At 43.7% G+C, this 23458-nt stretch overlaps 1 protein-coding gene across 1 annotated transcript in view; it reads left to right on the top strand.

The window, feature by feature from the left end:
• The window catches only part of LOC309552735 (prostaglandin-E(2) 9-reductase-like), a 107567-nt gene extending 91486 nt beyond the window's left edge, over positions 1-16081 (top strand). Inside the window, exon 7 of the mRNA XM_082253656.1 lies at positions 16012-16081. Within this exon, the coding sequence (XP_082109782.1) occupies positions 16012-16054 (43 nt within the window). The 3' untranslated portion in view covers positions 16055-16081. The remainder of the gene's footprint in view (positions 1-16011) is intronic.
• The last annotated feature ends 7377 nt before the right edge of the window (positions 16082-23458 follow it).

Here is a 23458-nt window from a genome sequence, read left to right as displayed (position 1 = left end):
AGCAGCTCTGGGCCTAGCCGGTTTGACGCACATCCCTTGCCTGGCGCATGTGCTGAATTTGGTGGTGCAGAGGTTCCTTAAAAACTACCCCGATATGTCAGAGCTGCTGCAGAAAGTGCGGGCCGTTTGTGCGCACTTTCGGCGTTCTCACCCTGCTGCTGCTCGCCTGGCAGCGCTGCAGCGTAACTTTGGCCTTCCCGCTCACCGCCTCATATGTGACGTGCCCACAAGGTGGAACTCCACCTTGCACATGCTGGAAAGACTGTGCGAGCAGCAGCAGGCCATAGTGGAGTTTCAGCTGCAGCACGCACGCGTGAGTCGCTCTGCGGAACAGCACCACTTCACCACCAATAACTGGGCCTCCATGCGAGACCTGTGTGCCTTGTTGCGCTGTTTTGAGTACTCCACCAACATGGCCAGTGGCAATGACGCCGTTCTCAGCTTAACTATCCCACTTCTATGCCTCCTTGAAAAAACAATTCGGGCGATGATGGAAGAGGATGTGGCACAGGATGAGGAGGAGGAGGAGGATGAAGAGGTAACATTTCCAAGGCTTTCAGGGCAGTCATTCGCAAGGGGCTCCGAGGGTGGGTTCCTGCACACGCAAACGCCAGGGACGCAATTGTCCAGCAGGGGCACAGTTCTGGAGGATGAGGAGGATGAGGAGGAGGAGGAGCTGGAGGAGGAGATGGAACCATGTTCACAGCAGGGTGGCACCCAGGCCAGCTCATGGCCATCACTGGTGCGTGGCTGGGGGGATACAGAGGACACGGACGATACACCTCCCACAGAGGACAGCCTTTCGTCGCCTCTGGGCAGCCTGGCACACATGAGCGATTACATGCTGCAGTGTCTCCACAACGACCGCCGAGTTGCCCACATTCTAACTTGTGCTGATTACTGGGTGGCCACGCTGCTGGATCCCCGTTACAAGGACAACGTACCGTCCTTAATTCACTCACTGGAGCGCGATCGCAAGATGCGCGAGTACAAGCGCACGCTGGTAGACGCCATGCTGCTGGCATTCCCATCTGACAGCGGGGCCACAGTGGAAGCACAAGGCAGAGGAGGAGGAGGAGGAGGTCGCCAACGCAACCAGGGCACCGCCAGCACCTCAGAAGGCAGGGTTAGCATGGCCGAAATGTGGAAAAGCTTTGTCAGCACGCCACAACAAACAGCAGCACCAGCAGCTCAGATGGAACGTCTTAGCAGGAGGCAGCATTTTACCAACATGGTGGAGCAGTATGTGTGCACACGCCTACATGTAGTGAATGACGGGTCTGCCCCCTTCAACTTCTGGGTCTCCAAATTGGGCACATGGCCTGAGCTTGCCCTTTACGCCTTGGAGGTGCTGGCGTGCCCTGCAGCCAGTGTATTATCTGAACGGGTATTTAGCACGGCTGGGGGCGTTATAACAGACAAGCGCAGCCGCCTGTCCAGAGACAATGTGGACAAGCTCACGTTCATTAAAATGAACCAGGCATGGATCCCACGGGACTTTTCCGTACCTTATGCAGAATAGCAATGGATACCGACCTTACCCACCCATTGTTCCATTTTTGCTCTTTCTCACTCTTTTGGGGTGTACCCTCATTTAAAATTTTTGAAAAGAAGCAGTGTTGGCTACCTCGTCCTCCTCCTCAGGGCCAGATTAATGTAGGGGCTATTGGAGCTGCAGCTCCAGGCCCCTACCTTTTATATAGGCCCCGGGTTGGCCATATTCACTGTTACCGCTCTTCTGTCACTTGTAAACACAGAAGTCTGGCTTCTATGCTCGCTTCCCCAGGCAGCACCCTCAGAACCTCCCCACACAGCGTGAAGGCCGGACAAGGAGGGACAGTTGGCGATGCATGGATGTGTTTATGGGCTTCAGAGACAGCATCCCATGTTGAATTAGGCATGCATGGCTGCACCCTTCCTCCTCTGGGTGCATGGCAAGGCACGGCCCTTAAGGCCCTTCAAAATCCTCAGCACCAAGCCCATGATGCTGTTAATCCGGCCCTGGTCCTCCTCCACCGCCGCTTCCACCTACACCGCCCATAGGTGTGCGCAGCCTATTGCATTAAGGTGTGCACCCCAAAGTTGAAATACACATGCATGTGTTTGCCAGCAGGGAGAGTAATGTATCGGGGCCATGTACCTGTAGGCAAGGAGAAATAGAGCAGAGCAGGTCCCAGGGAGATCTTTCCCATCTCCTCACTGGCAATGCTATGTGCCCTAGGTGATTAGGGTGTGCCCAGGCACACCCAGCACACCCTGTGCGCACGCCTATGTCACCGCCACATCCACCACCACCTCAACCTCCCTCCTACTCCATATGGGCCTCGTCCTTCAGAGATGAAGAAGAACATTGTTTTATTTTTCTGTTTTTTTTTGTTGTTTTAAGTTATTTCCCTATCCACATTTGTTTGCAGAGCACTTGCCATGCTCTTAATTACGTTTTGCTGCCATTTGCAGCACTCTAGCCCTTTCCTTTGGTGTTTTAGAGCCATTTTAGTGCCTTAAAGTTCGGGTCCCCATTGACTTCAATGGGGTTCGGTGTCCGGGAAAAGTTCGGTAAAAGTCCGGGACACGGACCCGGACTTTTTTTTAAAGTTCGGCCGAACCCGTCGAACACGGACATCTAGGTGTCCGCTCAACCCTACTAAGCAGATGTCTAGAAAACTGAAGCTGAAAATAGTTGACGCTCACAAAGCTGGAGAAGGCTATAAGAAGATAGCAAAGCGTTTTCAGATGTCAATATCCTCTGCTCGGAATGTAATGTAAATAATAATAATAATATAAAACAAAGCATTTTCAGATGTCAATATCCTCTGCTCGGAATGTAATGTAAATAATAATAATAATATATTACATATATTACATTTGTGGTTTTGGATTTAATACCTCTTTAAATAGTGCTATAGAAATTCTGAAAACCACCACTAGATGTCACTAAAGATATGAATTATATATCTCATCGACCAGCTTTTCTATCAAAAATATTAAACCAATAACAACAAACTTTGAATTTCCCAAAGAAATAATTAAGGAAAGCTGTACCAGATTTTTGTATGTATTAGGGGGGTCCTTAGTTCAATACAAAAAGGTTGGGTATAAAGATTACCCTATATTGTTAGAGACTGTATAAACATACAATGCCTTGAAATTTTCCACATGTTGTCATGTTAAAACCAAAAATGTAAATGTATTTTATTGGGATTAGTGACAGAACATCTCGAACAGGGTAAAAGGTCTAGCGAACTCTATTAAAGTCTATGGGACATAAACATGAAAAATCAAAAGTCCTCATTTTAAAGGCTTATATGCACGTTATTGCCATAAAAAGTGTATGGGGACAGCTCTTTTATAAGAAAGAGGCGGGGATCACCCAGTGGCACCGCCCCTTCTGACGTGACATCAGTAATTTATTCACTGCACCAGCGCAGTGCATTATCGGGCGCTCGTGACGTCAGAAGGGGGGCGGTTTCCTCGCCCCTTTCCTATAAAAGAGCTGTCACTGCTCAAACAGCTCATTACGGGAGGCGTGTGAAGAGGCAGGAGCGTCTTTTTTTTTTCCTCTTTTTTGGGTGCAGCAGCGGGCGACGTGATTGAAGATTGATTAAAATGGGGGGACACTATTTTTTTATTTTTATTTTTTAACAAAGGACTTGTCAAAAACTAGCTGTCTTTATATTTTTTTTGTACACTTTTTCGGTGAATGGATAGGGTCGATGTACCCGATACCCATTCACATAGAGGGCCGGGGTTTGGGGGCCCCCTTGTTAAAGGAGGCTTTGTGATTCCGATAAGCCCCCCACCCGTAGACCCCCACAACCACAGCCCAGGGTCGTCGGGAAGAGACCCTTGTCCCCATCAACATGGGGACAAGGTGCTTTGGGGGACACCCCAAAGCACCCTCCCCATGTTGAGGGCAAGCGGCCTGGTATGGTTCAGGAGGGGGGTGCTCGCTCGTCCCCCCCCCCCCCATTCTGGCCAGTCAGGCTGCTTGCTCGGATAAGGGTCTGGTATGGATCGTGGGAGGGGGGGGGGGGCCCACTCCATTTTTTTTTTTAATTCTGTCATAGTGTTAACTTAAATACAGGGCACTTTCACCCCCTTCCTGCCTAGACCAATCTTCAGCTTTCAGTGCTCATTGGCGTCTATGGGAAAGCTTGATCAGCTTGACATGGCACTGCTCCCTGTCTTTAACATTGGTGTCTATGGGAAATCTCGGTCAGCTTGACATGGCACTGCTCCCTGTCTTTAACATTGGTGTCTATGGGAAATCTCGGTCATTTTGACATGGCCCTGCTCCCTGTCTTTAACATTGGCGTCTATGGGAAATCTCGGTCTGCTTGACATGGCACTGCTTATGAACTATAAGTGACAGGGACACAAAACTTGGGGAGCACTGAGAGGGGACCCAAGACTACAACATATACATTATAAAAGTGGGGTATGCCTGTTCACTGTACTAAAATAACTCAACTCACTATCCACTAACTACCTGCCTAAACTCTATTATCATACACTATGCACGGCTGCCGTGTAAGCAGCAGCCTTATATAGTGTGGGGCGTGGACAATCATGCCTCTGACACTGACACTGACATGCACACTGACACTGTGCTGTGATTGGCCAAAGCATACAGGTCATGTGAATGCTTTGGCCAATCATCAGATCGTTAGTAATTTATTCACTGCACCAGCGCAGTGCATTATGGGGCGCTCATCGGCGGTGCGAACTTCCCGCCGAGCGCCCCAATTGTTCGTGTGTTCAGGGAACACGCGAACAGCTGATGTTCAAGTCGAACTTAGGTTCGACTCGAACTTGAAGCTCATCCCTAATTGGGATTTTATGTGATAGACCAACACAAAGTGGCACATAATTGTGAAGTGGAAGGAAAATGATAAATGGTTTTCAAAATGTTTTACCTATAAATATCTGAAAAGTGTGGCGTGCATTTGTATTCAGCCCCCCTGAGTAAATACTTTGTAGAACCACCTTTCACTGCAATTACAGCTGCAAGTCTTTTTGGGTATGTCTCTTCTAGCTTTGCACATCTAGAGAGTGACATTTTTGCACATTCTCCTTTGCAAAATAGCTCAAGCTCTGTCAGATTGTCTGTAAACAGCAATTTTCAAGTCTTGAGTAAGAAAACCCCCCGGCTAAAAGGGATAATATAGCGCTTGCTAAAAATTGCAAATATGTAAAATATCAATCTAAAACCATAAATAATAATATAAACGTCCCTAAAACGCACAGTAAGACATTACATGAATAAAAAATTAATAACAATAGTGCCAAGTGAAGTCCATAAAAGTGCAATAGTGACTATATAATAGTGACTATGTATTAAAAGTCCAAAGAAAGTGCCAGGAAAAAAAGTGCGAGTGCTTGAGGCTGAATCCTCCAGTGATTCAGGAAGTCCAATCACAAAGGTGACATTCAAAGGAGATATAGGATGTACACTCACCAGATGTGATGGGTCTCAAGTGACATATGACAAAGAGACCAATATTGCTTAATGACCATCCAGGTCAGGGATAGGTGACTGCTGGGCTCAAATCCTCCTAGACCTGAATTCTCCTGATGTATAGATCGGGTTCCCTAGCGTGGAGAGCGGTTTGCGTTCCAAGCTCGACTTCCGGGTTGACGGCGTGCGTTCCACCTGACGCGCGTTTCGTCAGAGCGTGTGATGTCTTCAGAGGTGGAACGCACGTCAGGTGGAACGCACTCCGTCAACCCGGAAGTCGAGCTTGGAACGCAAACCGCTCACCACGCTACAGGCAGTTACCGGAGGACAGCTAGCAGCTATTTTTAAGCTATTTCATCCATGTTTGGCTACTTTTATTCAATAAACAATACTTTTTAACGATATTGCACCATCCGGAGCCTCTTTCTTTCCTCTCCCCATTCAAATTAGAGGACCTAGGGAACCCGATCTATACATCAGGAGAATCCCGGTCTAGGAGGATTTGAGCCCAGCAGTCACCTATCCCTGACCTGGATGGTCATTAAGCAATATTGGTCTCTTTGTCATATGACACTTGAGACCCATCACATCTGGTGAGTGTACATCCTATATCTCCTTTGAATGTCACCTTTGTGATTGGAGTTCCTGGATCACTGGAGGATTCAGCCTCAAGCACTCGCACTTTTTTTCCTGGCACTTTCTTTGGACTTTTAATATATAGTCACTATTATATAGTCACTATTGCACTTTTTTTGGACTTCACTTGGCACTATTGTTATTAATTTTATATTCATGTAATGTCTTACTGTGCGTTTTAGGGACGTTTATATTATTATTTATGGTTTTAGATTGATATTTTACATATTTGCAATTTTTAGCAAGCGCTATATTATCCCTTTTAGCCGGGGGGTTTTCTTACTCAATTCATTTATCTATAGTAGCTGCTTTATTTATATATATTTATTATAGCAGCACATATTATATTAGGCACTCCTAGGCGCGAGGCATATTCTCTGAATATACACATCTACCAATTTTCAAGTCTTGCCACAAATTCTCAATTGGATTTAGGTCTGGACTTTGACTGAGCCATTCTAATACATGAATATGCTTGGATCTAAACTATTCCATTGGAGCTCTGGCTGTATGTTTTGGGTTGTTGTCCTGCTAGGAGGTGAACCTCTGCCCCAGTCTCAAGTCTTTGCAGACTCTATAAATCTTCCTATCAACTCTCACCAGCTTCCCTGTCCCTGCTGATAAAAAGCATCCCAGCAACATGATGCTGCCACCACCATGTTTCACGGTGGGAATGATGTGTTCAGGGTGATGAGCAGTGTTACTTTTCCGTCACACATAGTGTTTTGCCTTTAGGCCAAAAAGTTCAATTTTGGTCTCATCTGACCAGAGTACCTTCTTCCACATTATTGCTGTCTCTCCCACATTGCTACTCGTAAACTGCAAATGGGACTTCTTATGGCTTTCTTTCAACAATGGCTTTCTTCTTGCCACTCTTTCATTAGGTCAGATTTGTGGAGTGCACGACTAGTTGTCCTGTGGACAGATTCTCCCATCTGAGCTGTGGATCTCTGTAGCTCCTCCAGAGTTACCATGGGCCCCTTGGCTGCTTCAATGATAAACATGACAAAATGTGGAAAATTTCAAGGGGTATGAAAATTTTTTCTAGGCACTGTAAATACTGTACTGTGCAATAGAACATTCAGCAAATACACCCATTGTCTTAAAACCGCCATGTTATAAATGTACTCCATATATTTTACAATATCGTGGTGCTCAGACCCACAGAGATGGAAAGCTCCTGTTCATCTCCCAAATAAGGTAGACACCCCTTCCTTTATATCCCCCACCGTGGGTCTATCTCTGCCTAGCAATTTTAGGTTGGGATGTCACTGTGGTGTGTTTGTCACAGAACCCAGGGGGTGCTGGACCAAACCCTGCCACTTTTATACAGCTCCCTTCCAGCAGATGCATAGGTCCAAAAGAGAAGGATCACACCAACCCTAGCTGGGCAATACTCCCACATATCAAGTAGAATGCGCATGCCCTCTACAGGGCTAAGAAACCTCAGTCGCCATTTTTACTCCTCAAAGATCAAGGAGTTAATAAAGGATTTCTAACAGTCCAGAGTTGGAGGAGCTGGAGGTTTCCAGAAGAGAACAATGTCATTCCTGGTAAAATAACCTTAGGCCAAGTAATATTGTTGTTGATTTCTGCATGGCCAAGGGTTTCACCAGGCCTAATAGAAAAACCCTTTGATCCTGGGGGATAGAGACATTGGTTAAGGATGTAATATATTGCAAAACTTAGTCCCTTAGTAGTGATGTCGCGAACATAAAATTCGCTGTTCGCGAACGGCGAACATCGGCGAATGTTCGCGAACCGGCGAACATTGCGAACCGCCATAGACTTTAATAGGCAGGCGAATTTTAAAACCCACAGGGACTCTTTCTGGCCACAATAGTAATGGAAAAGTTGTTTCAAGGGGACAAACACCTGGACTGTGGCATGCCGGAGAGGGATCACACAAAAAAAAGTTCTTAAAAATTGTAATTTTTTGATAGAGAGCCAATTATTGGAAAAATTAAAAAAAAAATAAAAATAAAAAATTTGGATTTAGCATCTGGGGGGTCTAAAAAGTGTACCTGTGAAGTTTCAGCTCTGTAGCATGTCCGGAACCAGAAAAAAATACAAATTAGGGTTAGGGTTAGGGTTAGGGCTAGGGTTATTTTTATGGCTAGGCTTAGAGGGTTAGGGTTAAGGTTAGAGGGTTAGGGTTATGGTTAGAGGGTTAGGGTTAGGTTTAGTGTTAGGGGCTAGGGTTAGGGTTACGGTGAGATACTTAGGGTTAGAGTTAGTAGCCCTACCCCTACCCCTCTAACTCTAACCCTCTAACCCTAAGCACTAAAAATAACCCTAACCTTAGCCCTGACCCTAACCCTAGCCCTAACCCTAACCCTAACCCTAGCCCTAACCCTGATTCTATTTTTTTTTTTTATGGTTCTGGACATGCTACAGAGCTGAAACTTCACAGGTACACTTTTTAGACCCCCCAGACAATAAATCCAAAGAAATTTTTTTTTTCTTAAGTTTTATTTTTTTTTCCAATAATTGGCTCTCTATCAAAAATGACAATTTTTAAGAACTTTTTTGTGTGATTTAGTGTCTAGGGGGTCTAAAAAGTGTACCTGTGAAGTTTCAGCTCTGTAGCATGTCCAGAACCAGAAAAAAAGATAATTTTTCAGTAGAGCAGGGATGGTGGGAACCCCTTTTACACCTATATGATCTTTTTTTTCTGGTTCTGGACATGCTACACATATATATATATATATATATTAAAAAAATACTCAAATACCAGCCCTCAAAGGGGCTTTTGGGGACAATATATATATATATATATGTATATATATATATATATATATCACAGAACAAAAAAAATTACACAAATACCAGCCCTCAAAAGGGCTTTTGGGGACAATAGATATATATATATATATATATAAAAAAAAAACAGTCCTAGGAAGGGCTTTTTGGGGTGCTGTCCTTACAGCAGGAGTGTACCAAGAACACTGGCTAACAAGACCGGGAACTGTCCCCAGCTATAACAGCAGCAGCAGCACCAGCACTTTCCCTGCTCTCAGTAACACAGAAATGATCTAAGATGGATGCTGCCCTTGCTTATTTATAGGAGGTGGGAGGGTGTGGGAGGGAGGTATGCTGATTGGCCTGGAATGTGTCTGCTGACTGTGATGTTCAGGGTCAAAGTTTGCCTCAATGATGATGTATAGGAGGCGGACCGAACATCGCATATGTTCGCCCGCAGCGGCGAACGCGAACGTTCGAAGTTCGCCGGGAACTGTTCGCCGGCGAACCGTTCGGTACATCTCTATCCCTTAGTTGCTTATTCCACCACATGTTCTAAATATGTTAGTAAAGTCTGCTGTTGAACCAGTGCACATCCAGGAGCGGTTATTAATCCCAGACATTTTCCCAGTAATTATTTCCCAAACTCGAACATCTTCTGATCATTTCTTAAAGTGGAGTTCCACCCATTTTTAATAAATTGGATTACATAGATGTATGTAATCCCCTTTAAAACGACTTTTACAAATGGAACGTTTTTTTTTTGTTGTTGCTAGTAAATACCCTATTTTCTGCTTTATTTATCCTCTTCTCACTTCCGGGTCCGGTCGGCGATTACGTCATTCGGTGATTCGCAGTGTGTGCTGGGATGTATCTCAGGGGGGCGAGTTTATTAGGGCCAAGAGAAACTGCTATTCTCCTGAAATCTTTGAGAAGGAGTACCTATTGATATCCAACAGGTGTTGTTACAAAGACTGGCATATTAGTAGAGGTAAACACATTGCTTCTAACACAGACGAGCCACATTACATGGCAATGGTAATAAATAATGTCTAAAAAGAAAACCAAGAATTCTGTCACCTTTGTCACCGTTTTATCGAAAAAATATTAACAGGTTGTTAGCATTGTAAATAAATGTGTACCCACATTATATGCTGTCAAAGATCTTGCAAACACGGAGGAGGGTTGTACATTTTCTAATAGAGGTTCACAGATACTAGGTAATCCTGTCCAACAGCCTCTTTTTCTCTAAACATCCACAAAAATACGTCACTTTCGGATGCAGGCTCTTATTGTTGTGGCTTAAGAACCTGTCGCTACTGCGACAAACATTATAAAAGTACAACTATCACTTCTACAACTACAGGGAGGATTTATCCTATTCCTGAATACATCAATTGTGGATTGAATTTTGTAGTGTATGTAGTAGTATGTAGTAGAATGTACTGCCTGTGCACTGCAATACGTTGGTTGCATAATTACAATTACGTGCCAAGATTGCTGAGCTTTACAATGATACTGGTAATCCCAATGCTAACCACATTTTAAATGTTTCTAAACATTTTAGGGATGTGCATCTTGCAAATATGACCTCATTTAATTTCAGTGGCATAGAGAGAGTTAAAAAAAAAAAGCCTGCATATGGGGGGACATGCATTGCATCCTTTTGGATAAGAAGCCCAAAAGGATTTTTGCCATGCAGACTAGAATGCACTCAGGACTCAATTACAGGTGGGACATAGATTTTTATTTATTTTTTTTAAATGATGACATACACCATGTAGTCTCTCATTATGAGGGTGATCGGACTGCTCCTCCCAACTAGTCACTGGGTTATTTATTATATGATGCTTTCTGAACAACACTTGAGGTCTGCCTATCATTTGACATTGCTCATATATGCTACTCATATTCTTATTATTATTTCACACTTTTGTATTTTTAATAAGCGATTTACATATATGTTTTCCTCTCATGCAATTCAGGAAATCACTTCCGTCCAGATAGTCATACATTTTCAAACATCATTAATTTTTTTAGATTATGTTCCTGTACAAATCAATTTTTTTCTGCTGTACTTTTTGTTATTTTTTCTGGCCTTCATTTAATTTATTTTTAGTATTCAACTTTTTTCTTTTTCACCCTTTTGTCATTCCTCCTTCATTGCCCTCCACATGTCAGGGATACTCTCTGATCTCCACTGCTAATTGCCGAAACACGTAAGCAACTGTATTTTGTACACTCCAGTCGATGTAAACTTCCCCAACTAAAACATGCACTAGTCAGCCCCTCATTGGACCCAACCAATCTTAGCAACCTACGCCCTATTTCCTTGCTCCCTTTTTTATCCAAACTCCTTGAACGTCTGGTCTACAAGCGACTGAGCGACCACCTTGCCAAGAATAGTCTTCCTTCAGTCTGGATTTCGGCCTCAACACTCCACAGAAACTGCTCTTCTAAAACAAACGATCTACTAACAGCCAAAACCAATGGACACTATTCTGTACTCTTACTCCTGGACCTTTCTGCTGCCTTTGATACAGTTAACCACCCCCTCCTCCTCAAAAACTCCACACCTTTGGTCTCCATGGCTGTACTCTTCACTGGTTCTCTTCCTACTTATCCAACCGCACCTTTAGCGTTACTTACAATTCTACTTCCTCCTCTCCTCTTCCTTTCTCTGTTGGGGTCCCCAAAGGTTCTGTTCTTGAACCTCTCCTATTTTCAATCTACACCTCCTCTCTGGGTCAGCTGATAGCCTCCCACAGCTTCCAATACCATCTCTACGCTGACGATACACAAATCTATTTATCCACCCCTCAGCTCTCTGCCTCAGTCTCCTCACGTATCACTAATTTACTATCAGATATATCGGTCTGGATGTCACACCACTTCCCCAAACTCAATCTATCCAAAACCTAGCTTATAATTTTCCCTCCACCACGTGCCCCTTCCCCCGATCTCTCTGTCAATATCGATGAAAAATACTAACCTAATCACTCTCTTTGTTCCTCTCAAAACCTCCTGCTCTCTAGCTCCCTCGTCAACTCCTCCCATACTCGCCTCCTGGACTTTTCCAGAGCCTCTCCAATCCTATGGAACTCTCTACCCCAATCTGTCTGATTATCTCCTACTCTATTAGCTTTTAGACGATCCCTGAAAACTCTCCTCTTCAGAGAAGCCCATCTTACCCACACCTAACAACTATACTTCCATTTTCTCCATCAGCTCATCCCCCACAGTGATTGCCTTTTGTTTTACTTGACCCTCCCTTCTAGATTGTAAGCTCCAATGAGCAGGGCCCTCCAATTCCTCCTGTATTGAATTGTATTGTAACTGTATTGTCTTCCCTCATGTTGTAGAGCGATGCGCAAACTGTTGGCACTATAGAAATCCTGTATAATATTATTAATAATAATAATCATAATAATAATAATAAAGTGACTTTTTCTGAAGAAAAAGTTGCCGGCTCTCTACCTCATACCTCCTGTTTCATTAGTGTTAGGAAGACACTCTGAGCAGAAGCACCGTTAGTCCATCTCCATGAGGAATCTGGGAGTCTAGGTGTTGCACTTTTCTTCTTATAACTCCTTCAGTATGTATAGGCAGACCTCGGGGATAGGCCTGTGTAGGCAGATGCAGTCTACTAACTCCAAAGCAGGTAGCATTCAACCACAGCAGCATTGCATAAGAAGAGGAAGTCAAGAGTAACATGGTTCCTCTATGGTTTCCTGGGTCACTGGGGAAGCTATCGGTTGGATGCTGCCGCCCCATGTGACTCTGGCGTCCATCTTTGGTCAGGCAGAGTCTGGACCTTGGATCCTGGGCTTCGCACACATTTCGCTAGTGAGTAGTGTAGGGAGAGGTCAGCTGTCAGTCAGGGACATAATTAGCTGAAGAGAGATGTTCCAGATGAGTAGGGAAAGAGCAGGGACCCACTATCTTTCCTGAAAGCCTCCTCCTGACATTTGTGGTGTGAACATTGTTTACATTTGCGTGCACGACCTACGTATGCGTACGCTTTTATGAGCAAACACGGGGTAACTTTTTTTAAATTATTTATTTTATTAAATTTTTTATTATTACACTGTCTCTTTAATTTTTTTTAAAATCACTTTTATTGCTTTCATAAGGAATGTAAAAAATCCCGGAAGAGTTCTGTTCTCCTACAAGCCGACTTTGTACTTATTTCTTGTGAGCAGCTTTTTATTATGTGCAATAAACGTTTTAAACAGACTTCACTATGTTAGCTATCTACAGTATTATTTTTGAACCCCAAAGACCCTTTGCAAGTTGGTGTACAGCGGCAGTGTGGCAGCATCAAGCAGGTGTATTGGTGTCACCTCACCAGTCCTAAGCCAGAATGAAATAGCTGAGGGTTCATTATTTCTGGTGAGTGGGGGCACAGGAGGGGAGTGAAGCACCCAGCACCGTTTGATTTGTTTGAATCACTGAAGCACTTTTATATCTTCAAGCACCTTAATACACTTTGTGGACATTTTGGAGCACTTTCAGCACTTACATTTGTTGGAATAGTTTAGCACCTTTACTGATGTCATGTATATACCATATTTTTGCACATGAACCTTTCATTGATTTTGATATACAGTATATATAGTTTTACAAAGGCAAGCGCTGTTTTATTATTATTATTATCTAAACATTTCTTGTGATACCAATAAGCAGTGACAGATACTTTTTACTCAGAGATCTGGGGTCTATTAGACCCCAGATCTCTCTTCTGCCCTTAAAAGCATCTGATCACACCAAGATCAGTATGATCAGATCCTTTCCCAAGCCAAAAATGGCTTTGTTTACATCCAGTGAAACTGGAAGTGACAAAATACTTGTTCCAGTCCCGTTCAGCTCTATGATAAGCCGGCCATAGTGTTGGCTTCAGTCTGAGACTGCCAAATCTGATGGGAGAGCCCAGGAAGTCAACAGAGAGCAGCGGGGAGGGCACCCTTCCTTCCACTTGTAAAAGCAATCCAGCGGCTAGTTAGTCACTAAGATTGTTTTCACATTACAGAGCATCAGTGGTATAAAAAAAAAAGATACCAAGATGATGCCTTAATACACAGAATGTATTAAAGCGCTTGTAAACCACTGCATTTTTTTTTTTTGCCTTACCTGCAAGGCAAAGGCATAATGTGATAGTAGTCATTGTATACTAGCACAATATGTGAAACTTACCTAAAAACGAAGCCTTCCAGCGATGCAATGTCATTGTTGGAGACAGCGTTCATCTATACCTGGTCTTCCTTCCGGATTTGCGGCTCCGGCTCTGTGACTGGCCAGAGCCGCGATAATGTCAATCCTGCGCAAAAGGGTAATTACATCTTCTATGCTGTTTTTATTATTTTTTTCTCTCTTCTTGAGTATATAGGGAGAGATGATGTAAATGTATGAAGATGTAATTGTCTGAAATTAAATAAAAATTTAAATAAGAATAAATGTATCCTTTAGGTGAACTGTGGTTCAGAAATGTGGAAAATGTCAGCATTCTTCTGCCCGGCCCACAGCTCACCATCAGCTCCATTTCTGTATGCAAAGGGAAGAATTAAATGTTTCAATGTGACATGCAATCCAGTTTAAAAAATGTAAACAGTGCACTGTGCATTAAGTCCCGGTTCACACATATGTCAGACATCGCATGTGATTCGCAGCACACTGCTCTGAAAATCACATGCGATATCTGTGCGATGCAAATTCAGCCATACAGATTGTATGGCTGAATTTGCATCTCATTCAGACCAAAGTTGCACAGGACCCTTTTTTTGGTCCGCACCAGAATCGGATCGCATGGGTGTTCAATCCTATGCGATTCAATTCATGTCCGAACTGACAGTTCACACTACGATATGCGAACTGATCTGGGGGTGTCGTTAACATTATATTGACACCCCCAGTGCTACACATATGGCAGTGTGAACTGCCTGCGAGTCAAGTGCGATGCAGGAACCCGCAGTGGATTTGCAGAGTTCCCGCATCGCATATGTGTGAATCGGCACTAATTCCTTCATGGTGGAAAGTAAAACAAATCTTAATATTTGAATGCAGTTTTGGAACTTTGGAATGTGTAAAGCTGTAAATATCATTGCAGCTGCTAAATGTATCCAGGTGAGTTAAACCTTGTTTTTCAGGATAATTCGGACCTTCATTTGGTGGTACATTTTCATGGGTATCTCCTGATTTTTTCTTTTTCTTATTCTTAATATTAAGGGAAAACTGACCCAAAATAGTACAAAAATAGTACCAGAAAATGTCAAGACATTCTCCTACTCCTGACATTTGCAGCGATACCACATTTGAGTACATTATTTGTACCCAAACAGGGCCCAGTAGGAGTAGTGCCCATTTTGATTTTTTGTTCAATCCTGCTTAAAGCCGATACTAAAAATTCTAGATCAATGTCTCATCTAGCTTTTTTATTTTCTTATTTCCAAATAAAATATATTTATTTCCAATTTCCAAAATATTTTTTTTGCATTGCTTATAACATGGTACAACTTGGTAATATCCTTTTCTCAATTTATATGAGAAAGACCACAGGGACAACTTTTACAGCAAGTAATCATTATGATAGCTATTCACAAGCTATCACAGTGGTCATGTGAACAGAAGCAGGTCTCCTCATGGCTTTCAGTTGTTAGTACGAGATCAGGAGATGTCGGGAGCGTCTCCTGGTGTCGAGATGTTGGGCTATGGAGCTCGGTTCCAGCAGGAATACATGGTGCCAACGAAGAAGGCTCTCCTCTGTGACGAGGCATACATGTGTGAGGCTGGTGGCTATGGGTGAAAAGGAATTATTATTTAAATCTTTAATATTTTTAATCTTATACTATTTTTAGAAATGCATTTGAAAGATATAAACATGACGTAAATGGTGTGTTCGGATTGTAATTTTTTACATACATGGAGTGCAGCTATCTTCGCTTATTACATAGTCTGGCTCTGTGTAGTAATACTGCACAATGATTTTACCTTCTTGGTTTTCACATCTTATGTCCAGGCTATGAAGCTTGGAAGTAGCATTAAATAGGAAATGTAAAGAAAGTGTAAGAAATTGGACTTCCTAAAACTCAAATTAGTAATGCAGTTAGTTTTCCTACGTATATTTTTTGTGAATTTTTATGATGGGTCCATGGTAATATTCATTGTTCTTGTTCTTGCAGATGGAAGAATCATCCTAAATTCCCTTTTTCTGAAGACTTGTAGAAAACGGAGATTATGTGCCCTATCTCAACATCCACAGCTGCAGTGTGATTATACACCCACACATAAAATTTGAGAGAAGAATCTTTTAACAATGAGAAAAAATAGTTTTGTATAACTAGCAATAAAAGGTGTGTATTTTCTGATAAAGTACCATGTATTATAGTGTATTTCCTTTTTTTATCATTTATACAGCACTCCTGGGCTGCACTTCTTCTGAGTTTCAAGCTGACAGCTTCCATGATCATAGTAAATAAGTATTTTTTTGCGCTGATCATCAGCTCCATCTAGTGATTATAACTACTATGCTTCTTAGTAGTAGTGACTATAACTACTTGGGCTTAAAATGCTGGGAGGGCGTGAATAGACGTCCTCTCGTTCTCGTGTGCAGCGTGCTCTGTGACCGTCGAGTCCTTGGGACTCGGCTGATCACAGATTGGGTAAAGGGCCAATCACAACGGGCCCTTTACCAAGTGATCAGTTGTCAGCCAATGACAGCTCATCACGGAAGTAAAGAGAAGCCAGTTATCAGCCTTTTTTTCCCCTCATGCTATCAGCAAAAAGAAAAGAAGAAAGCTGAAAGCCGTTAACCGGCTTCTGTTATAAGATCATTGGTCTCACACAGTGTAAATCAGTGCTGTTAATCAGTGCCCTGCAGTGCTACTTATCAGTGCCTACCAGTGCCACCTATCGCTGCCTATCAGTACCTCTTAACCAGTGTCACTTATCAGTGCTGCCTAAACATTTGTCATGCCATTTATTGTGTACATTTGTGTTTCTAGCTGTGATTGCAGTAAAAATAATTGCTTATAACTAGGGATAGACCGATTATCGGCAAGGCTTATATGCACTTTCCCCGATACATCGGTATCGGCCCCGGAACTGGCTGATATTTTTTTGATGTCATTCTGCCTTCTTAGGCCGCCTCCCTCGTCTTGCACAGCCTCGTCTGGAGTCGGGACTAGTCTTGCGGGAGTGTATCACAACCACCCACCACAGGGTGCCAGCCAGCCAGCCACTCACCACAGGGTGCCAGACAGCCAGCCACCCACAGACCCTGTACCAGCCAGCCACCTGCCACAGGGTGCCAGCCAGCAATCCACCACAGGGTGCTAGCAAGCCAGCCACTCACCACAGGGTGCCAGCAAGCCAGCCACCCACAACAGGGTGCCAGCCAGCCAGCCACCACAGGGTGCCAGCAAGCCAGCCATTAAGCATTAAACAAAAATTAACATGTTCAGTACCAGATTTGTGTCAAAATTTTTCTTTATTTTTCAAAACTTTAAATGTACAAAATATTGGCCCATATCGGCAGATACCGATATGTAGTGACCAAAATATCGGTATCGGCCAAAAAAATATATCAGTCTTTCCCTACTTATAACAGTGAAATTCACTGGTATAAGCAATCATAAAGTGTAAACAAAAATACAAAATCCTGATCACTTTCCCTATGCTAACACTGGTCACTGGTCACAGTGTTAAAAAAAAAAATAAAGAAAAAAAAATGTTTTTTTCTTTATTTCTTACATACTGTCACCAGTCCGTGTCCCTGATCACCGCCACACCAGTTTTATGATGATAAAAGTGAAAATATCAGGCATAAATATTTTGCATGAGATAAAAGTACCTGCATCCCAAAATAATGTATAGAGATCCGATATAAGCTAGGGGCAAACTGAAGGGGATTTTCGTGGTACTGTTCCCAGACTGATTATCTGTTTGGGAACAGTACCACGAAAATCCCCTTCAGTTTGCCCCTAGCTTAAATTGGATCTCTATAGTTTTATGATGATGCTGTACTGTACTAGTGACACTTTGACAAAACTCCCCATATCTCTTACAAAATACATTGGACTGTCTTCTTTGCAAAAAGGGGTAATTTGGGGAATATTTGTACTGTCCTGACATTTTCAGGCCTCAAGAAATGTGATAGGTCGTCAGTACATCAGGGCTGATCAATTTTCAGATATACAGGTGCATCTAAAAAAAATTGAGTATCATCAAAAAGTTATTATTCACAAAGTGAAACTCATCTTATTATATAGATTCATTACACACAGAGTGATATATTTCAAACATTTTTCTTTTAATGTTGATGAATATGACTTACAGCTAGGGAAAGCACAAAATTCAGTATCTCTGAAAAGTAGAATATTTCACAAGACCAATGCAAAAAAAAAAAAAAAAAAAGGATTTAATACAGAAATGTTGGCCTCCTGAAAAGTATGTCCATGTACAGTATAGTATAGTATGCACTCAATACTGGCATTGAGGCGATCAGCCTGTGGCACTGCTGAGCCCAGTTTTCTTTGATAGTGACCTTCAGCTCATCTGCATTATTGGGTCTGATGTCTCTCATCATCCTCTTGACAATACCCCACAGATTCTCTATGGGGTTTAGGTCAATCAAGCACAGTGATACCATGATCATTAAACCAGGTATTGGTACTTTTGGCAGTGTGGGCAGGTGCCAAGTCCTGCTGGAAAATGAAATCAATATCTCCATGAAGCTGGTCAGCAGAGGGAAGCATGAAGTTCTCTGGAATTTCCTGGTAGAGGGCTGCGCTGACTTTGGACTTTATAAAACACAGTGGACCAACACCAGCAGATGACATGGCCCAAATCATCACGGACTGTGGAAACTTCACACTGGACCTCATGAAACAGCCACCTTCTTGTGATCTTTTCTGACTTACCCTCCTTGTGGAGGGTGTCAATTACTGTCTTCTGGACAACTGTTAAATCAGCAGTCTTCCCCATGATTGTGTAACCTACTGAACCAGAGACCATTTAAAGGCTCAGGAAATTTTTACAGGCGTTTTGATTTTTTTTTAGCTGATTAGAGTGTGACACTATGGGATTAATTTACTAAAACTGAAGAGTGCAAAATCTGGTGCAGCTGTGCATGGTAACCAATCAGCTTCTAACTTCAGCTTCTTCAACGAAAGAGTAACTCCACTTTCGTGGGGAAAAAAATTATCAAATAAAGAAAAAATAATATAGCGTATACAATGAATGTTATTAAAAATTACCTTTCATTTTCAATCTGCAGCTGTTGTAATTTTATGAAAATGCAATATGGCTACCTTGGAGGTGTTCTGTACACAGAATGTGTACTGACCACACCACAGAAACATAATTTCCTGCTTGTGTGATTGGCTCACCAATTTTCCCAGATGTCTGCCTAAGATACAAGTCAGATTTCTGGCATCCCCTGCAACAAAAATGTCATTTTTGGTGAGATACTCCCAATAGGAACATGTCTAAAGGGATGCAGGCCAGGCAGCTTTCCTCATTAGAGCCCTGCAGCTGCCACAGCTGATAGATAATTATGAAACCCCTCCCATTTGACCCACTCAGCACAGAGGCACAGAGGAACAAACAATGATTTCTTCAGAATAACAAAAGGTAGGAATCTGCAACAAAGTTTGTTAAAATCCTTGCAATGTACAGAGATCACCCAGAGGGGAATGTTTTTTTTTCAACAAAAGTGGAGTTACTCTTTAAGCTTTAACAATAAAATCTGGAAGGTGATTGGTTTCTATGCACAGCTGCCCCAGAATTTGCACTCTACAATTTTAGTAAATCAACCCCTATGAGTCTACAGTATTGGACTTTTTCCACAATATTCAAATTTCCTGAAATACTGAATTTTGTGTTTTCACTGTCTGTAAGGCATAATCATTTAAATTACAAGAAAGAAATGCCTGAAATATATCACTCTGTGTGCAATGAATCTATATACAATTTTTTGTGTTGCCCCTGTAAATACCACAGTTTGTGGGCTCTCTAACTTTCCTACAGACTAAATGATAAAACACCAATTCTGGTTATTTTTACCAAAGAAATGTAGCAAAATACATTTTGGCAAAAATTTATGAAGAAATATTGTTTTTTTGCAAAATGTTATAACAGAAACTAAGAAAACACATTTTTTAATTAAAAAATGTTGATCTTTTTTTATTTATTAAGCTAAAAATAAAAAATCCAGTAGCGATTAAATATTTTCCAAAAGAAGCTCTATTTGCGTGAAAGAAAATGACAAAAATGTCATATGGGTAGAGTGTTGCCTGACCGCGCAAGTGTCATTTAAAGTGGCTGCTCATACCGATGCCCTTGCTATTTTATCGCGAGTATTGCCATCGGATCCCCCAGTTGTGTTGGAATTTGACCGGGTCCATCGGGCCTTGGGCCCCAGATCAACAGACGCTGCAAGGCCACGAGATGTAATCTGGCGCCTACACCGCTATTCTGTGAAGGAGCAGGTGCTGCGAGCGGCGTGGTCGAAGGGCTCGGTGGACTTTGATGGGGCTCTCATCCACATCTTCCCGGATGTTTCCCGTGGTACCTTGACCCACCGGGCAATGCTGAAACCCCTTCTGGAAAGACTACGTGCCCAAGATGCCACTTACCGTTGGGGATTCCCACTTCACCTTGTCGTCCGCAGAAATGGGTCCTCTTTCACCCTTCGCAGGCAGGCTGACCTTTCGGCCCTGTTCCGGTTCATAGATATGGAGCCACTGGATATCCCGGACTGGTTGCCGAGGCTTCCGGGCAGAGATGCTCGCCCTCCCGGCAGCGGGCCCTTGCGGCCACGCTCCAATGGTCATCGTCGTCAATGTAGAGCCTCGGGAACGCGATCCGATAGCCCCACGATGGTCTCCCTTGAAGTGTAATCCCGGACTGCCTCGGAATCGTGAGTTTGCTTATGGCCCCCCTTTTGCTCCCTGCCTCCCCTGCTCTCCCTCTGGTACCCATGGATGTGCTCCCCCCCCCCTTTTTTGTTTTTTCCATATGGCTGCCATATCTTCCTCTACATGCTCGGCTCCCTTTGCTCTCCACTCAGACTTGGCACCTGTAGACTTGATCGGCTTATGGCCCTGTCCCATACCCTGCCACTGCCGGGAACCGGATGGCTTCTATACCTCGCCCTTATCCCTACCATCTCCAGGAACTCATCCTAGGTCTCGGTTCTCCGGGACCCCCGAAAAGCGCCATGTGTACTGACTCTTTCGCTTGGACCTGTGGGAGCTCTGCAGGCATAGCTGTCCGGTGCTCTACAGTATTTTTCCAGCATTTCTACTTGCAATTTTTCTTTTTCTCTTATTTATTGTTTTGAATGTTTATATTGCCTATATTGCCTGCTTATCGTGTGTACATATGTGCCTCCCGACTGTGGCCTTCTTAGCGCCTCGGCCTGGACGTGCCTGCTTGCCGTGCACGTCCAGTGGCGGGCTTTATTTTGGGATGAGGCCTCCGAGGTACTAGGCGCCGCCAGATGTGGGACTGTTAATGTCTCTATCCCACCCACTCTCTTGCCCTCCCGGTTCCTTCTCCCAGCTCCTTCATATCCCCCCCCCCTCCTCCCCCTCCTTTTCTTTTTTTTTTCTCTTTTTTTTTTTTGCCAAAAAAAAAAAAAAAGGGCCCCCAAGAAGGGGCAGAAATCCCTATAAATTGGTTAAACCTTAACCATGCACAACCAGGCGCCTACCTAATGTAGAGAAATGTGGTTGCAATAGCCCCCGGAGGATAGATAGAAAAAAACAAAAACCCCAATTATGGATATAACTACATATATATATATATATATATATATATAAAAAAGAAAAACAACAATGATTCTATCCACAAAGAGAGAAAAAAGAAAAATGAAAAAAAAAAAAAAAACTGGCAGGCATATTTGATCGCATATATACCTCTATCCCTCCTTCATCCTCCCCCGCCCTTAACCCATTCCCCCTCCATCTGTCTTCCCCATCCCCTCGTTTTAAAATATATTCCCATCTCCCTAATATCCAGAGAAATGGGATCACCTTAGGCTGGCCGTACATGTTCAACCTCTGTTGCATAATCCTCTGCTAGATCTACCACAAACCACATGACGTGAGGCCAAAGCTAAACAACACATTCACCTGCATCCAATTAGGCAGGCCCTCGCACTGCACACCTGAAGGCAAATTTCAAATAAAAAAAAAAATTGGACAGAAAATTGCATGAAAATTGTATCATGTATGGCCAGCCTTACTCAAATAGGGGAGACAACGGATTTTTAGCAGTTTGTCTCTAGGATATCTATGTGAATGTCCATCATACAAACATATATGTTTTTTTTTACGTCCTAACAGGATTAATTGGTTTCTTCTGTGACTGACTTGCTCAGTTTTCTCCGACGACGGTAGGGCCGATTTAATCTCGTATCCCATATACCTTGATCACTTAATATTTCAAGCCAATCCATTACAGGAATAGGAGAAGTCTCCAGAAAAATAAAAAGATCCGGGAGTTGATCGGGCCATTTCAACTTAAACAACCTTCCATTTCTCTGTACTACCAGATGGAATGGGTGACCCCAATGATATGTCCCCCATGGGCGTAGGAACCGGGGGGGACGGGGGGGACACATCCCCCCCAGGAAATAATGCGGAGGGGACGGGTATGGTGAAATCCCCCCCAGTTTAGCAGTGGCGCGTCCGAGCGCAGTACAATTGAATGTCCCGCGGTCGGACCGCGCAGCCGCAGACGTGGCGGCCAGGGAGCAGCAGTGCGCCCCGACCTGCCCATTCTGTGACAATAGCAAATGACAATTCGCTATTGTCACACGTATCCTCTTCCCGGCCAATCAGGGAGCGGGTCCTCCCGCTTCCTGATTGGCCGAAAGGCAAACACCGTGCCATTGGACGAGGAGGAGGCACTCTGCAATCATTGGGGGCAATGTGTGGCTGGCACTCTGCAATCATTGGGGGCAATGCTGTGTTCTGGCACTCTGCAATCATTGGGGGAAATGTGTGGCTGGCACTCTGCAATCATTGGGGGCAATGTGTGGCTGGCACTCTGCAATCATTGGGGGCAATGTGTGGCTGGCACTCTGCAATCATTGGGGGCAATGCTGTGTTCTGGCACTCTGCAATCATTAGGGGCAATGCTGTGTTCTGGCACTCTGCAGTCATTGGGGGCAATGCTGTGGCTGGCACTCTGCAATCATTGGGGGCAATGTGTGGCTGGCACTCTGCAATCATTGGGGGCAATGTGTGGCTGGCACTCTGCAATCATTGGGGGCAATGCTGTGTTCTGACACTCTGCAATCATTGGGGGCAATGCTGTGTTCTGGCACTCTGCAATCATTGGGGGCAATGCTGTGTTCTGGCACTCTGCAATCATCGGGGGCAATGCTGTGTTCTGGCACTCTGCAATCATTGGGGGCAATGTGTGGCTGGCACTCTGCAATCATTGGGGGCAATGCTGTGGCTGGCACTCTGCAATCATTGGGGGCAATGCTGTGGCTGGCATTCTGCAATCATTGGGGGCAATGCTGTGGCTGGCCCTCTGCAATCATTAGGGGCAATGCTGTGGCTGGCACTCTGCAATCATTAGGGGCAATGCTGTGGCTGGCACTCTGCAATAATT

Source organism: Pelophylax lessonae (assembly GCF_965119305.1).
Source record: "Pelophylax lessonae genome assembly, chromosome: 4".
NCBI classification, from domain to species: Eukaryota; Metazoa; Chordata; class Amphibia; order Anura; family Ranidae; genus Pelophylax; species Pelophylax lessonae.
This window is presented reverse-complemented; position numbering and strand designations above follow the sequence as displayed.